This window comes from Orbicella faveolata, unplaced genomic scaffold (assembly GCF_042242905.1).
Source record: "Orbicella faveolata isolate gen_17 unplaced genomic scaffold, um_ofav_v1 contig_12, whole genome shotgun sequence".
Lineage (NCBI taxonomy): Eukaryota > Metazoa > Cnidaria > Anthozoa > Scleractinia > Merulinidae > Orbicella > Orbicella faveolata.
The window spans coordinates 33640746-33657905 of record NW_028301539.1 but is presented as its reverse complement, the minus strand read 5'-3'; the positions used below and the strand labels follow the sequence as shown (position 1 = coordinate 33657905).

Sequence of the window (17160 nt, the reverse complement as noted above, 5' to 3'; positions counted from 1 at the left end):
GTGTTTGGCCAAAGAGGCTGTGTTACGCAATGCATTTGACGCAACCAAGTTCTGTGGAAAAAAAGGGACCTCCTTTAGGGAGGACCCTGGGGTGGGTTTCGAAAAAAACAGCACTCTCGAAACACCATTTTTCTTTCTTTCTTTTTTATTCCACGCCATTTTCAAGTGTGTTTAAAGCTTAGTTCTCGAATTTGGAGATACGGGTTATCCTTATCAGCTCCCTTCACGCTTGTACCATACTGACACTTCGGATAAATGATCAGTCGCAAACTCTATAAACACAGTCAAACCATCAGCAATAAAATTTTATTCTCAGACAAAATCCTGCTTAATAAACTGTACTGACGTATAAACCAAAATCCCTTATTATTTCGTCAGTTCGCACCACACTTATTATATTTTCTTCGTCAGTTCTTATCACACTCACTTTATTATTTTTTTCGTCAGTTCTTATCACACTCACACGTGTACTTTCAATGCACTTGGATCGAAGACAGCACATCCAAAAAACCCTACAGACACTAAGTTACGTTGCTACGACAACGGAGCGAAGGACGCAGCACTCGTACACAGACGTCTGTAGGTGCTGGATCGCCGGGATAAAATCCTTGGACGCGCTGTTGAAAAAGACAGACCGCTCCGTGATCTTGAAGGACAACATGAACTTCGATCTTTCGGCGAAGAGAATGGTTTCCTTTTCCGGTCTTTTGGCCTGGCGGCATTTCGACACGAGGATAAAGGTCTAGTTATTTTCTGTATGAGTCCATTCGTTAAAGCAATTTCGTTCAGGGTTTTCTTGTAAGACACTATGTCCCTAAGGAAGTGAGGTAATTTCACGCAGTCCTGGCGCGCGATGCGCCTGATTCTTCTGAGTTCATCGCAACAGATTTTTCCCGCGTAAAGGAGCTTGAAATCGATCTCGTTGACTTGACGCAGAATCATGACAGCTCCTACGGTAAAAAGAACAATTTGAAGGTAACTGCGTTATAATTTATTCACATTTTACTGCCAAATTTTACTGTCTGTCACTGTACACCAGAAGTCCTGGTATAGACTGATTTTAAACCTTCAAGTCTGACGGCGTGAATTTATTTTGTTCACGTGACTATGGGAACCACGTTTCGACAGGTTTCTAAGAGTATTTAGAGGAATTCTACTGATAAAAATGCTGCAATCTTATTGGCTGAGCTACTCGCAAACTATCAGCCAGTAGCGTTTTCTCGTTTGACGAGTGCGCGCACGTACACAACAGGAAAGATTCCAAACGACAAATCAGCCCGCGCGATTTTTCTGAGGCGAAAACAATTGGGAATGGTCAGCTGAAGAAAATTTAAATAAGAATTCTACTGAAACAATTAGATTATTAGCCCTTGAGTTCTATGAGGTGATAGTTGACTCCACCTTCGGCCTCATGAACTATCTCGAGCTCATAATCTAATCGCTAATTTACTATGTTTTACAAGTTGTATGATCTTCCGACTTCCGCGGACGCAACACAAGTTATAATTAATACAATCGTGTTCTTTCACACCCTGGACATACCTTCGAAATAGCACTGATCGTATCCACAGCCCCCTATATCGCTACAGTCTGACAAGCAGCGCTTGGCTCGTACCACCTGCTTCCATCGCTGCTCTGGATCGTAAATGTATATTGCCAGATGCTCAAACAGTTCCTTGAAAGACATTTCAATTGACATACACGCAGTATCTGAAATATAGCAGTGTCAAAATTACGGTAATTGCAAAGCAATCCCATTTTAGCAATGTCCATTTTTTACTCCGTTACAGATCTTTTACGGTTTGGCTAGGTTTCGCCTAATGGACTCATCCTATAATATGACGTATTTTGCGATTGAATGTTGTAACATTTGTGAAACACAATGGATGATAAATTATTCCCTTATGTTAGAGCGAGATCGTTAATGATTTACAATGGTCATTTTCATACTGGTGGACGCATTACCTGTCCAGAAGGATAATGTGTCCTCGCCGTTTTTATACTAAAGAGGCATTATCCGTCTGGACCAGGACTTGGGTAAACATTTGTAGTTCGTCGGTTATGCGTCTTTAATATAAAGACGGGCGCAAGACGCATAATACGTCTAGATGAACTATCCTTCGAAATACGTCTTGAACGACGCACTACGAGATACAGAATGTCTCGACACATAATACGTCTTGTGCCTGTCATAACCAGATGAACTACATATGTTTGCCCAAGTTCGTCCAGACAGGGGATAATGCGTCTTTAGTATAAAAAGGCCATATCACATCTAAGAAATTTAACAAAATTCCTGGTCTTAACGGAAGTTGATAACCACCCCCTCCCCCTTCCGCCCCGTATGCCTGTGCGTAACACAGTTTCAAGATACGTACAGTACAGTAGAGCCGGTAGAAACAGCATCTTGACTTGCGCTTGATAAATAGTGTTAATAGCCGCCAGTCCTTCTTCATTTACCCTGCCAGCGTAAGACCTGGGAGTCCGCAAATCAAACTTTTTCCTGTTGGAAAACCACGGTTGCAAACCATCATTCGTAGCACGAAGCTAATGTCGATCGAGGATCACAAGTCAAGGGCATTTGATTTAGAAGACGATTTGGAATTTTGCTGAATTTGCTCCCATAATTGCAATAAATGGAAATCAGTGTATGGAGCGTATGCACATGACGTCATGGCAGCCATATTAGTGTTCCAGTTAAAACAATGAAACGGCTGCCGTGTCGGTGTACCAAACTAATCCTGTGGGAGCTCAATTCTTTTCCTATGTGAACACTTTCTTTTGTCCCAATAAATTTGCATGGCCACTGGGCACGTGAGTGAATACGCTCTATTCATGACGTTTATGAAATTGAAATGATATGATGATGATTAACAAATATTGATTAAATTAATTAAGCTTACCACCAGTTCAGTTGGTATCTGGTTCTGCCACCAGTCACTACACCACTTTCTATTAAATCCGCCGAATATAAGCTTGCTCAGTTGCTGTTAAAAATGTTGCAACAGGCAGCTTATCTTACCGAGAAAACTTTTAATGGATAGGTTCTCTGCAGGTCTTCCTCACAACAAAAGTATGCCACGGATTCAGGCGAATTGATGACCTTGCTGTTCATTCGCGTGTAACGCGAAGTGTGTGTGTACATTTCACTAATCGAGATGAACCGGCACTTTGTTGGGTTTATGAGCACGTGATATCACGCAGTCGCTTCAGAAAAGTTTGGATGTGATGTATTCAGAAAGCTTGGAAATCTTAAAACATGTCCGATCGAGTAATCGAATGATCGGAAGCCTTTTTTGCTAGGTACATTTTTCTTAAAAATTGTCAAAGGGGTTGACACCTGTATAAACAACAGAAATACGTAAACAAAGAAAACATTACAGGACAATCTTGTTTACACACCGGTAGATTCTTATCTTGTGCTTCACACACAAATCTTCATTCTGTGAGCAGAAACCAAAGTTTTTATCAAGAATCATTCCTTTTCAGCTGATTTTAGCAAGAAGTCGAAGAAACGTCAATTTGCAGTTCTTTGATCATCAATTCTTTGATCACAAAAGCGCAACTACCAGCACCAGAAATTAAAACTTTTTGGCAACTCGTTGTTCCAAGGAAATTCCAACATACCCCAAGCGAAAAATATGTCGATAGCAGTCAATGTCACAGACATAACAGATATCGACACCCGCAGTGAAGCATGAAACCACATTTTAATTTGATTAAATAAATCTCACCAAGATATTTCAAATGTAAACAAAAAAATTACTTTAAGCTCCTTATATAGACCTAATAACATATAGCCCCTAAAGACTTCAAATTTTGACTCTTACCCCAAACCAGTCAAATGAAAAGTTAGCACAAAAAGGATACGAAATGCGTCCCAATTTCATGATCCATCAAACCTTTTATCCCATATTCTCGAAGGTACACATTTTCATTGCTTTTCTTGAGCCACAGAGTGAATTTCCGTGCTTCCGGCCGGTTGTATCGCACATTAGGTCCCTGCCATAACATCTTTCCACTGCAGTTGAGATCGCTTGTCCAGAAAACGCTTAGCGAACCATCCAAACCATGCGATTTTAAATACTGTAAGACTGTCTGCGATGCTTGACCAAGCGAAATCCTCTCTCCAAATGCCGCGTCCAGAAACACATCCCCACTGCCATAAACATCTCGCACGCGTTCTAGAATGTAACGCGCTTCTTGAAAGAAATCGAATCGAATCTCAGCTTTCTTCTTGTTTATGCCCAGCCAGTCCACGGCTCCGGCAAATGTGAAGCGGGGCACCTTACCGAACTTGAGGAAATTTTCTTTTTCTTCTTGTAGATTGTTTATGTGGTCATTCGATTGGTACTTCAATGGCGTTTCGCGCAAAATTTTTACCGGCGTCTTGACCGACTGATCGGGCGCGTTGCCCATTTCGCTCTTGTCCGAGGAGGGCATCCCTGAATGGGACGGCAGAGAGCGATACACCACAGCAATTTATCCTGACAGCATTCAGAAGTGGGATTTCACGGCGTCTCCAGCTGATTCGTCGACTTCATTTATGTGTGAACGAATAAAACTATTACAGCTAATTACTGTCGTTATGGAAACTTTCAATCTCAATTAGTGAGCTTAGTGACCACGCGTGTACCTAGCAGGCCAGGTTACAGGCATTCAACATGGCGGATTGCCAGAGTGCAAGCGACCAAAAGGTATGTCAGGGGTATCTTACAGTAACTGTTTCTGAGACGTACCCGTCACAAGTCGACTTCTTTATCAAGATATTTTCTCGTCAGCTAGTCTTTTTTCAAACTGAAATTTCTGCTTTCTTTAGTTTGGCGTGCACAATCGATCAAATGGCTACCTCAATTCATGCTTAATTGTGCACGTGCGTCAGTGTCGTCCGAATTTTGTGTCACTTTCCTTAGCATTCGGCTTGAAAAATTGTAGAACGTTACAAAATCATCTTCTGTCTTAAAGGTGCATGCCGTACCACATATTATGCCCGGATGATCCGATCTAGTGTTGTCCTTAGCCTTACAATGCACAGGTAGCTAGTCCAGGCACCGTACCATCCAATATTTTTTAGTGCTACGAGATATAGGCGACATTCTTCTGTTGTGAGACGATTTCAGCTGCTACAACTGTACAGTGACTTGAATATGAGGTGGTTTACAAATGAGCATTTTCTTTGGGCCTTGCTTCCTCTAACTCTAAAGTTAGCAAGCCAGTGGCCTCGGGGTGGGGTGGGGGGGGGGGGGGTTACTTTAGGAATTTCTGGGTGGGGATGTGCCGCTGGGACCCTGGAACCCTTAGCCTATACCAGAGCTAGTTCAGCTGAATTTTGCTACCCTATACTAGAGTAAACTCCCCAAATCCCCCCATCTATCGACACTGTTGAGGCTGATTTGCGTAAATTTAAACTTGCCGATTTGATTTTTTTATATTTTTGAGTGGCAATTCCTGGTTTCCTTAGTCTAGATCCTGGTCTAGATAAAATCGTCAACCAACTAGTCAGTTTTGTGAAAAATGATACCCTATTCTAGACCCAAACACTCTGATTTATATACCCTATCCTAGAGTAAACTGCTGGAATACCATACCCTTAACAGCGACACATACCTATATAGCTCATATATGGCAGTGCCCACCCGGGCCAGTGGCCCAGGGCAGGGAGGGGAGTCCCCTATAAAAATGATGGGGATACACCCACAAAACAAGTCTGGAACCTTCTAGGATTTCTCTCAAAACATTCTGACATTATATGTGGAAAATAATCGGTTTACAAACTATTATAAAGTTATACTAAAGAATATAAGCTACAAAAATCAACTGGATTTGTATGATTGCTGTGTGGGAGCCCACAGCCTGTGTGGAGGGGGGTGGGGAGGGGGGGGGAGACAGATGATATACCACCACATTCTGAAAACTTAAGAAGTACATGCACATGGAAAACAGTTTTATTATCAGTTTGAACTTGAGACTAAAACTATTCCAGTACTGTTGTCTTTTTGATAACTGATAAAATTATATTGGGTAAAAACACAATTGCTAGTGTCCCACTGTAGTTTACAGTGTGGCTCTCACTAAGCAAGGGTATATGGACCTTATTTACATGGATGTAGTACATATACTGGAAATCCAGAAAAGTAATTGAATATTATTGGCTCACGGTCAAAAGTGTCATTAATGATTAAATTGGCTAGTTTGATGGTCCCCAGAGTCTCCCATTTAACCTACCAACAAATTTATAAAAATTATTACTCAACATGTAAAGAACATAAGTTACTAAATACTCAACGCTTTTCCATGTTTTGATGTATGAAACTGTTGCCTCTAGGGTAAAGAGCCAAATGGAAGTGACAATGAGAGTGATGATGACGATATCCCTCAGTTATCGGCACATGCCTTGGCAGCTTTGCAGGAATTTTATGATGAACAGAAAACTTTAGCATCAGAAGAAAAAACCCTTAAAATAGATGAGGACTGGGTACGTTATATCAGATAGAAGACCAGGTATAGGTCTGCGTCAGGCCAATGGCCCATACTGCAAGAGCTTACTCCAGTTTCTGTAGCATGCAGTGACTAGGAGTATTACTACTCCCCCCTGAATGGGATGCTTGGCCATCCCAGAGTTACCCCCCCCCCCCAGCATTAAATTGCCGGTACTCATTTGTACACATGGATGGTGAGAGGCACTGTGAGAGTAAAGCATCCTGCCCAAGAACACAATGCAATGCTGGCCAGTGCTTGAACCTGGACCACTTGATCTGGTGCACTCACGTCAACTATTAGGCTAATGGAGGTTAACCCTGGAATAGAGGAATAAAATTCATCATCATCATCAGTCCTCATCACGCCATCGGATGGATAAGGCCTTCACAGTCTCTCTTCAGTGCAAACAAACAGAGGTATAGAGGAATAGAGGAAAAAATTACAGAAGGAATAACTCTCTTACAGTTTGTCACTGACAACTAAAAATTCCCTCTGTCATAAATGGCTAAACAAATCCAGACTAATGAAGAAGCATTATCAACCAGACAAGTAAAGAGGATAACAATAAAAAGGAAATCATTAACCACCAGATTAAAAATGTTTAATTAATATGTATACCATAAAATTCTCAGAACTCACCTTGAAAGAAATGTATGGTTACTGTAAGGAGAATTAAATCTCTGAACTTCATTCTTAAAGGGTTTAAAAAAAAAACAGTTAAAAAATTTTTAATTATTAAAAACAATTGTTTTATTATTCTTCTAGCAACTCAGCCAGTTTTGGTATGATGACAACACAGCTTCTGTTTTGGCAGAAGAAGCTCTAAGAGCATCAAGCAATGGCAGGTGAGGAAATAGCCCAGGGAGGGGTACAGCTTGTCCCCTTGTTTAGGGGTGAAAACTGAAGGATTGCCAAACACCATTATTTTTAGCTGTCAAAGTATCTTTTAGGGTGTACTCAAAGAAGTAACAATAAAATGCTCTCATTTCCATTTTTAGGCTCGATTTCCGCTGGTCTCCAGTCCTGTCTACTGGCACGGGCTCCCTTCCTGAACAGTGGCTTTGGATCGAGCCTTCCATTTTAATTTTTATCTTTTAGGGGTCAGGTTAAGCTCAGGTCACCCCAGATCGGTCTAGGGGTTTAATTCAAATTTTCCAATGAGCATCCCTGACCTTTTTGTATGGGAGTCATGGCCCCCCTCCCTTTGGGAAATTTCCAGTTAGGTTGGTGACAATATTAATAACAGACAGCTGTCAAATCCAGCACACTATTTAATCTTGATCCTCCACCTAATTCTCAGAACTGCCATTAAAAGAAGTGTTTCTTAATCAGTAAAGAGATAAACAATGTTGGTCATTCTACAATGTTCTTCTGTTTCCAGAATAGCTTGCCTTTGCGCACCAACTTTGTACAAGAAATTACTGAGCACCAAGCCTGAAGGATGTGAAGCAAAAATATTTGAATACGACAGACGATTTTCTGTGTTTGGTGAAGATTTTATATTCTATGATTACAAGAAACCGCTTGACTTACCAGCTTCCATCACTGAACACTCCTTTGATCTGGTGTTCGCCGATCCTCCTTTCCTTTCAGAAGAATGTCTGACAAAAACTGCTGAGACAATAAAATATCTTGGCAAGGAAAAAATAATTCTTTGCACTGGTAAGGACAATTTGTTTCCAGCTCAGTGAATCATTGAGTCAGTTGCTGAGATGATTAACTCCATGATTCATGGCAGGCAGTCACTAGAGGAGTATGCTTCTCCCCTTAGATGGAATGCTATGTTATTACTGAGCAGCTTCTCCACCCACCCCCCCCCCCCCACCTGCCTTTATTGTTAAGTTACCTCCATTGTACATTTTTATGTAGTAAACAACTCCATGTAGAGAATGATAGTGAATGTATTGTCCAAGGCCATTGCTCTTGAAGAACACAACATTAGGCTAAATAAGAAATCTAGGACACTAGCCATCTTACAAATTCACACCAGGGAGTTTTACCTTAACCAATGGTTGGAAAGCAAACTAGACTATAATTTTCCAAAATTTCAGTTGGTTTGAGGAACTCCTGTTGTCCCCAGTTAGTATGAACTGTCAGAAAATTTCATACTATTTGTTCTTCTCTCCTATATATCCAGTCTCTAGTGTTATAAATTATTATTAATGGTACATTCTGTTACTTTGGATGGGTTTCATGATGTTGGAAAAACATTAACCATTATACCAACCACTTTTCTTGGCAAATGGTGAACACCCCTGACTCCTAATTTCCTTACACCATGCTTTTTTTCTCTTCACTTTAGGGGAAGTTATGGAAGACCTAGCATTCAAGCTACTCAGAGTAACACCTAGTACATTCCAGCCAACACATGCTAGGAATCTGGGAAACAAATTTGCTTGTTTTGTAAATTATGATAGACCTTAATAAATGACAAAAACTGTCAGTAGATAATGCCAAGCTCACTGATGAATACTGCTATTTATACCATGGCACAGAAAAGTATAGCCATTCAGAATATAGGAAAGCCATTGTATATTCGACAGTCTTACATCAAACCTTCCCATCATGTGCTGTGTATATGTCGCATTGATTGTGCTGGCCACTGTATTTTCTATAGCAAGGTATAAAATAGTTATGAACACCATCTTGTGGTATAACCATGGAATATCTTACTTGTCAGTTTTTTTTTCCTGGTATATCCACAAGTTTTTAGGCAAACTTATGTGTATAATGAGAAAATACAAGTGACTTGTGGGATATTCCATGGTATACCACTCAAAAACGTTGCATAACTAGTATATACTAGTATATATATGAATTATTTCATATATACTTCACATCACTAGTATATACTGTCGGAAAGATCCCAAGCTAATTGTTTCCCATCAAAGTAAGTTATGCAACACAAGGAAAAGCAACTTAAATTAAATATTTGGTCTAAAATAGTTTATCTTACAATTGCTTTCAAAATAGAGAAGCAGCAGTGAAAATAACGATCATAACTAATTTTCATGCAAGGCAATGTTTGATGTGTTAAGAGGATGTATACAAATTCAGGCAGTCTATCTAGTATATGTTTGGATGTAATTTTAACTTGATGTGAATTATCCTTTATGAAAATATCTAATTTACATTTTGTTGAAGAGGTGTAATTTTCTCGGTTTGTACAGTAACACTGATGAAAGGAATTATCCTTTCAGCTGAAAGAGCTCTTAAAAGTAGTGACCCTCTAAATGTACAAATTTTATGGTCATTAGCAAACCCCACACAGAAAGTAACAAACATTGCAAAGTGGCAGTCATCGGAAAGAAGAGACCTCAAAGTTAATTGGACTTGAGAAAAACTGGAAATAACGGATACGAGACACTGATCCAAAATGATCTTACATAGTTTGATTCACATAACTCATTGTTAACTAATGGTAATGTTTCTCTTTTTGGTGTATTTGATGGCTTGGCCCACTTATGGTACAAAATTTAGCTGCACAATAGTAGAGATTGGACCCTGGAAAGTTACAACCCTCTGGAAGTAGTCACTGGAACGGGCTGGTAAATCCAAAAGTTGCGAAGGCCATTATGGTCAGAAATTTGGGAGAAGCATTTTCTAGTTAAGGTGGTTTAAGTACTGCATATTGTTTTAGACTGTACATAATTGGTACTTGTTGTTGCAGCAACAACTTTTAGCACATGAATCACAGGCCTATCAATTCAATTTAATTTTTGCACACAAACTTTGATGAGTCTTGAAATCAATTTACTGTTTATTTGAATTTAAATTTATACAAATGTCTACTTTTGTTAATAATAAAGAATAAAGAAAATAGCTTACCTACATATTTGTAAAACAGTTGTAACAGCCAAATCAAGAGAGTTCCCTTGCTACCTTTTTAAAAAAAATACCTGTCCTGCTTTTGCCTGATAATACTAGGATTGGTGTTGTCTTTGTTGAAAATAGTCAGAAAATTGAAGACCTGAGTACAAAATGAGGTACACATGCAAATATTTTGGGGACAAAAACACTTTTCCCATTTGAAGGGTTGACTGGAAAAAGACCCTACATGACATCTGATAGATGACGAGATTCCCTTCACAAATTGCTTTCTGCTTCCTTCTACGAAAAAAGGAGAATTTGAAATGAGATCAAGAGTCATTTAGGGCTTTTTTCCACACACCTTATGCATAGGATAACCTGTGATACCAACATGAAGTGTGTTTCTGAAAAGAGTATTTGCATTTGAAACTGTCTTGGTCAGAGGAAGAAGAAACCTTAAAGCTCTAGTGAAATCCCATCTCCAAGAACTGATTTGAATCTGCAGTATTTATTGCCAAAGTTGCAAAAGTATCCAGCCTCATTGTGGCTTGTGGCACTGACAGTTCTGGAGTACATGTATCTGTACCAAAAATGGTGACTGTATGAATATCATCGTCGTAAATGTAGTAGTTACTGATTCAAGTTATGAGATGTCTATCCTCCCAAATTATGCAATGTTAACTGTACAGTAATACACTCAAGTAGTAAAAGCTATGAACATTATTAATAATATAATAATTATAACAAAAGTGATCATCTGATGACGAGATCTTTGACAATAAAAATAGCTTCACAGTCACTTCCACTTAACAAGTGTCTTGATTGAATATCCAACGAATTGATTGACAGTCTGTTATAAGGAAGTAGTGAAAATGTCTCCATTTTATGTTTTGTCGCGTCCACTGATAGCCAAGGGCTTATGCTGTCATATCCTCCACCCACGCCCGCACCATTACTAATTCCACTGAAGTGACTTTTACTGGCACCTGCAAACCCTGTGATGTTTTGGACTGCCACAGATGTACCATCCCAGTGCCAAAGAGATCCATCTTCTGAACATGTGAATAGGTTGTCTGGACTAAGAGGATGAAACCTGACCTCCCATACTGTTAAAAAAAATAAACAAAACAGAGAATTCACAGCTATGAACTGCTATTTTACAGCTTTAATAGTTAAAAGGACATGCCAATCCGCTCACTATCGCCTCATGGATCCACAGCGTCATGCTATGACGAAATTCATGATCAATAACAGGAAAGATGCATGAAAAACTGACATCAATTTGTTAAATATCAAATTAGAGGAGGCAACAAAAATCATGGATCTGGGTAAAACAGTGTTGAAATCTAGCACTCTTATGATGAGTCACCAAGTCTCGTCTTTTCTGAGTTTCATTCATCTCTGAGTCTTAAACTATTTTGACCTTGGATTTTCAAATGAGGATCTTTGGTGAAAATTTCGTAGTCAAAGGTTTTAATAAAAGCACAATTTTTTCCCCAAACTTTCTTTTTTCTCCATAATTCTGCCCAATTGTATTCAGTATTCAGCAAACATGGAAATTAGGAAACAGGAGATTCGATAACCAGCTGGGACACTGTCCTTGAATAATAATTTCCTGTTCATTTCAAGATTAGACCCACCTGACCCAGGGCTACTTTTTTCATAAATATACTTAAAGACATTTGCGTGAAAAGTTTCCAACATTGATTTTTTTCTGAGACTTTAACCACTGTAAGATGATGAGTTACTTATGTCAGAAATGTAAAAAAAAAATGGGGGGTCACCGACTTCGTTTTGGAGAGAACATGCCCGGAAGAACACCCTAAATCTGAAAAAAATCGGACAAAATATTGCAATTAGATCTTTGAAGTGAAATGTTCTCTGGCAAATATTGTTTAAGTGGATCTATTGCGTGAATTTAGTCAACTGGTGAGGTTCCTTAAAGAACAAGTTCGCATTTAGAGACCATAGTTTTATGCACCTTGCAGCCACAAGATGCTAGGATTCGATGTCCTATGGACAGAAATCTTGAATTCTTTTTAACTTCCAACATTGATTTTTTGTTCTTTTTTGGACAATGCGGAGATAATTGTAAATAAAATCTGTTTCTGGAAAGAAAAGTAGGGGTCACCGAACGTCACCGAATGTCCAAGATCGTAGAATCCAAGCAAAGCTATAGGATGTGCAGAAACAATTAGCGCGAACATCCTTAAATTACAATGATATCACACATCTCAAGGCCTACAAGGACCAGATTCAATTTTCATGGCCTTAAACTTTTTTTTAAACTTCTGTTCAATTTATTTCAAGGTGCATATCAAGTCAGTAACAGCTTATAGGTCCAGCATATTGATCACAGAATTCATTGACCATAAAGTAGAACACAGCACTTGTCTTACTTTCTGCGGCATGTGCCTCCAGTAGTGTGACAGGATACAGTTCCTGTCTCGTGTCCCAGATGCTCAGTACACCATCTTGACCTCCTGCTGCCAGTAGATGTGGCTGGGTCGGATGTTTGTCAACGCACAACAATGAGACACGATCACCAGAACTGCCCAAAAAATAACACCGTCACAGCGTTGCTTAGTACATTTCTTTGCATACTTAGGAAATTATTTCAATCTACTTTTTTGCCAATTAAAGTTTAATTCTTGGTAAGTAAGTGTACCAAGGCTTGGACAATCGGAATGAAGTTTTGTTTTAGGTAGGCCATACCATGGGATTTAAGAACATGAAAGCTTCTGATGCGTCTATCAGAGCTCAAATAAATACAATGTACATGTACGTGTATATAAAACTGGATTTATGAAAAGGCATTAATGAAAAGTGCATTCCATGAACCAAATGAGCTACCCAGTTTGATTTCCCTTTCGGATGTTAATATATATATTCTATGAACCTGCACTCAGCACTTACAGTAGCATTGTTCTTCCAGGTTTATCAATTGGTTGTCGAAGATCCCAAACTTTGAGCTGACCACCAAATGTTACTGCAGCTACTTCATGCAATTTTGTAAATTTGATACTGTTTATGGATGTGCTATCTGCAGAATCTAGGAACAAACCAAATAAAAAATGACCATTATTTTAATAAATTTATAATGCTAAGAAAATCTTGGATAAAATTTTGGACTAGCAAACTTGTATATAGAAAAAAACAAAGCACAAAAACAAGGTTAAATGGATATGATTCCCTTCTTACCTATTGTTCTGACTGGATGTCTATGATCAAGTTTCAGAACATTGATTTTTCCATCTTCACCAGCGCTTACAATTTCTGCTGAGCTAGCATTTGTGGAAAGACACGTACATGAACAGCTGCGATCCCCAATGTGATGAAGAGTATTCCACTCATGCTCAGGTTTTATGGACTGAAATTAGAATTATTCTTACATGTTATTCACCAAGTATGAGGGCTGTACTGGGAAATACAGTAGAAATACAGTAGAGCCCCGATATCGGGAGTTCCTGAGTTATTGGGGGTTGAGAGCAGATGACCGGAAATAACAAAAAAGGGTGTTAACTGTAGTTCTATTCATACTGTGTACATTTTTATCAAATTTAATTACAGAGAAGTCTCAGGGCTCGACTTTCAGAAAAAAACCTTGGAGTAGCTGGCCCCTAGTTTTGAGGGTCCCCAATAGGTCTGGTGGGATGCTGGATTTGGCTTTTTTTCGCCTTGATATTCGGGATTTGAGCTGAAAACAGGGGTGGGAAGCAGGAATTACAATAACGAGCGGGAGTGGGATTTAGTGTTTTATGGGCTTGGGATGTGGGATTCACAAGGGGAACAGAGCGGGATACAGGATTTCAATTCTTATGTGACCTCATAAATTGACCAGCGCAAAAGCCGCAAGTTGGGCAGAAATGAACCTTTTGTGCGTATAGCTGTGTCAGGTTTCAAGTAATGTATAGCAACTGTCAGATTCTGTCAAACGTATCCATTATCGCTTGACTATGTTAGTATCATGAGACTGTATGAGGTCTTTGAGTCCTTTTGCGATCCTTTGACATGAATGACATCTGTCCATTTCCCACATCTTCAACGTTTGCGAATGTAATCTTGACCCCCCCCCCCCCCCCTCCCCCGATCCTTTCTAGTTTTCCTAGTCTTTTGACCTTTTCTAGAGCGCTTGTCTTGTTTTGGCCACATTAGATGGCGGTGACAATGATTAACCGAACAAAGTATGAGACATTAAACATATTGCTTGGCCATATATTACAAAAAGGATGTGCGAGTAGGAATGCCTTCATTTGGAAAGAAAAGCTCTGAGCCCGGATTTCAAGGAAAGTGAAGACGCTGAAAGCTTTGAAAGAAACTATCAGGTGTATTTACTGGCCATGTCTTGAATATGGGAATGTAAAATCTTTTTCTTTCAGTGATACGTGGACAAAAGAAAACAAAACGGTAAACAGTTTACAGAAAGAAACGTTATAATCATTAATTTTGTGCTTACTTATCTGCTACCCATTGAATCCTTTTGTGATATCTTATGCGATATCTATTTTTAAAAAGTCTCTGTGTTAATAATTAAATTAATTATTAATTTAACAAATTAATAATTAAAGCAGAAACGTCTTTAAAAAGTAGGTGGGATCAGGATTTCCAGGCAAAAAAGGCGGGATAGCGGGATTAACAGGAAAAAATGGGTCGGAAAGTGGGATCTGAGAACCCTATTGTGGACCCTCTAGTTTTCAGATTTCACCACCAGCACAAGTATTTCAGTGAAAAGCGTGAGAAGTAAGTCGGCAGTGAAAAAAATTTGGTCATGAAAATAGAACAATACACTTCTAAATTACTGTATAAATCAGAACATAAACAATGTCACATGAAGCAACAGGAAAAGTCCTGCAAGTACTGCAAACTTTGCAGGTTTCAAAGAGAACAACATCAGGCTACTGCTACAGAATTCATGCAATTTACTTTTTCAAGAAATAGTTTCAACAATTTGGACTACAGTACTGTTTGCATTGAGCTGTCATGTACTGACAAACATGGTCCAGAAAATGACCCGAAGGGAAACAAAGATTGCCTCAAGTTAGGGGGAGGTTCCAGTCATCAAGGGTTCGAGTTAGCAAGGATAAAATTGCAGTGTACGTATGAGGTTTATCCAGGGGAAATCTACTATGGTTTGAGCTAGCCAGGGTTCAAGTTTTTGGAGTCGACTGTCCTGGCACTAGGGTTTGAGTGTACCAATCAAGTGCAGTGGACCCAGGACCAATATTCGCCCAGAGTGGTCCTAAGGAACCTTAGTTAATTCTGAGATAAAGCAGAAATGTTAACAGAGAGTTTCATTTATGCCTGGTTGATGGTGCTATTGCTAAGTTTGAAACTGACTGATCAGTCCTGACCAATGCAAGCCGGTACTAAATCTATAAATTCCATAGTAGTAATACTTGGACAGTAACACTAACCTGGTGTTTTGGGCTATAATGGAACAACGAAACACTTCCTGTAGAAGATGATACCAGGATCTTCCCCGAATCAATGCACTGTCAAATGAAATATTCAGTTAAGGTAACTCACAGGGAGCATACCATCTAGTTGAGTCAGGGATGAGAGTAAATAAAAGAATAAAAAGAAAGACTAGTTTACTTTTGTCTCCTGTTGTCATCCTTTACATGAATTTACATGGAAACTGCTAACCACATGTCCAGTAGAACACAAGTGCTCAACTCCTACTTAGGCCTTTGCATTGAAAAAATTTCTTATACAGTCAAACCCTATTAAATGGCTATCCCTATTAGGCCACCAGCAGTCAAAGTCCTGATGAGGGCTTTTCTACTGTTTTTACCTCTATTAAGCATCCAACCCCTTTTAAAGAGCCACTATCTATATTTTCCCCAAGGGTGGCCCTTTAATAGCTGGTTGAACTGTATAAATTATATAAAATTGACAAAGGAGGCAACTCTATATACAAACATTCAGGATGCAGTCCAAAAACCCACTTGAATCTCTAAATTTCTTTGCTTTTAATGAACCCAGACAAACACAAAATGTCATCAAAAATGGTGCAATAGATATACTAAATCCTTTGACGACCAAACTTTTTTCACAAGTGATGACTGATGGCATTCACTTCTTGCATATTAATGGCACCTTGATTACATCTAGGCCCAAACACTTAAAAAGTGATCTTGACCAATATCCAGCCATCTTGACCTCACGCTTGGTCAATCACCCATGTCATGCAAAGAACACCTTATTTACTGATCTGTAAAACTTTGTCTAGCTAGATATTAGTTTATGTCTTGTTGTTCAAAACCTTGCCAACTACAACAAATATAAAACTAGGTCTCCCTGAAATAATTTATACAGTGTTAGCGCTTTTGTGACTTACAGATTATCCCTTCAAAGACTGTGAGTTTACTCACTTCATCAGTGGGTAAGTTAATTTTACAAACCTCTATGTCTGTGACATCCCCAGTATAATTAGTTTCACACAACAATTTAGGTTCATTTGTGACATTGAATGCAGCAGCTGAATCTTCACTTGGTTCCTCGACTTTCCAAATGGACAACTTGTTAATCTAACAACGAAATGAGACGAGAAATCTTTACTAAACTTAAGGCTTACTACTTTTTCAATAGCCACGGAAAACGTAACTGTCAGATCGTTAAACTGTGTTCGTGTTTTACAAGAGTTGTACTCGCCTGGTCGTCCCAGCCTCCTGTCACAAAAGATTCAGAAGGATTCAACTGTCCTTGTACTTGAGGAATCCATCGAACCCTCGATACCTTGTGTCCTACATATTTGGCCACGGTTTCTCCAACATTCGCCATTGCAGAAGATCTACTTTGCACATGGCGCGCAAAGTTACCGAGTGAGTAGTTCCAGTCCCCTGTATAAATCGTGTTAGCTTACATACT

At 39.2% G+C, this 17160-nt stretch overlaps 3 protein-coding genes across 3 annotated transcripts; 1 reads left to right on the top strand and 2 right to left on the bottom strand.

Annotated features, from left to right (window-relative positions):
• Positions 1-280: 280 nt before the first annotated feature.
• Positions 281-4661, bottom strand: LOC110057873 (microtubule-associated tyrosine carboxypeptidase 1-like). Its single transcript, XM_020764478.2, has 4 exons — positions 3871-4661; positions 2379-2547; positions 1543-1710; positions 281-950 (listed from the first exon to the last, which is right to left on the bottom strand). The coding sequence occupies exons 1-4, from the start codon at positions 4441-4443 to the stop codon at positions 535-537; spliced, it is 1326 nt and encodes a 441-aa protein (XP_020620137.2). The 5' UTR covers positions 4444-4661; the 3' UTR covers positions 281-534.
• Positions 4632-10313, top strand: LOC110057876 (EEF1A lysine methyltransferase 1-like). Its single transcript, XM_020764480.2, has 5 exons — positions 4632-4697; positions 6326-6475; positions 7246-7325; positions 7862-8142; positions 8783-10313. Exons 1-5 carry the CDS (start codon positions 4665-4667, stop codon positions 8902-8904), a joined length of 666 nt encoding a protein of 221 aa, XP_020620139.2. The 5' UTR covers positions 4632-4664; the 3' UTR covers positions 8905-10313.
• LOC110057874 (nucleoporin Nup43-like) lies at positions 10223-17154 on the bottom strand. The gene is made up of 7 exons (XM_020764479.2): positions 16945-17154; positions 16695-16820; positions 15705-15782; positions 13492-13660; positions 13207-13342; positions 12690-12841; positions 10223-11396 (listed from the first exon to the last, which is right to left on the bottom strand). The coding sequence occupies exons 1-7, from the start codon at positions 17071-17073 to the stop codon at positions 11044-11046; spliced, it is 1143 nt and encodes a 380-aa protein (XP_020620138.2). The 5' UTR covers positions 17074-17154; the 3' UTR covers positions 10223-11043.
• Positions 17155-17160: the final 6 nt, after the last annotated feature.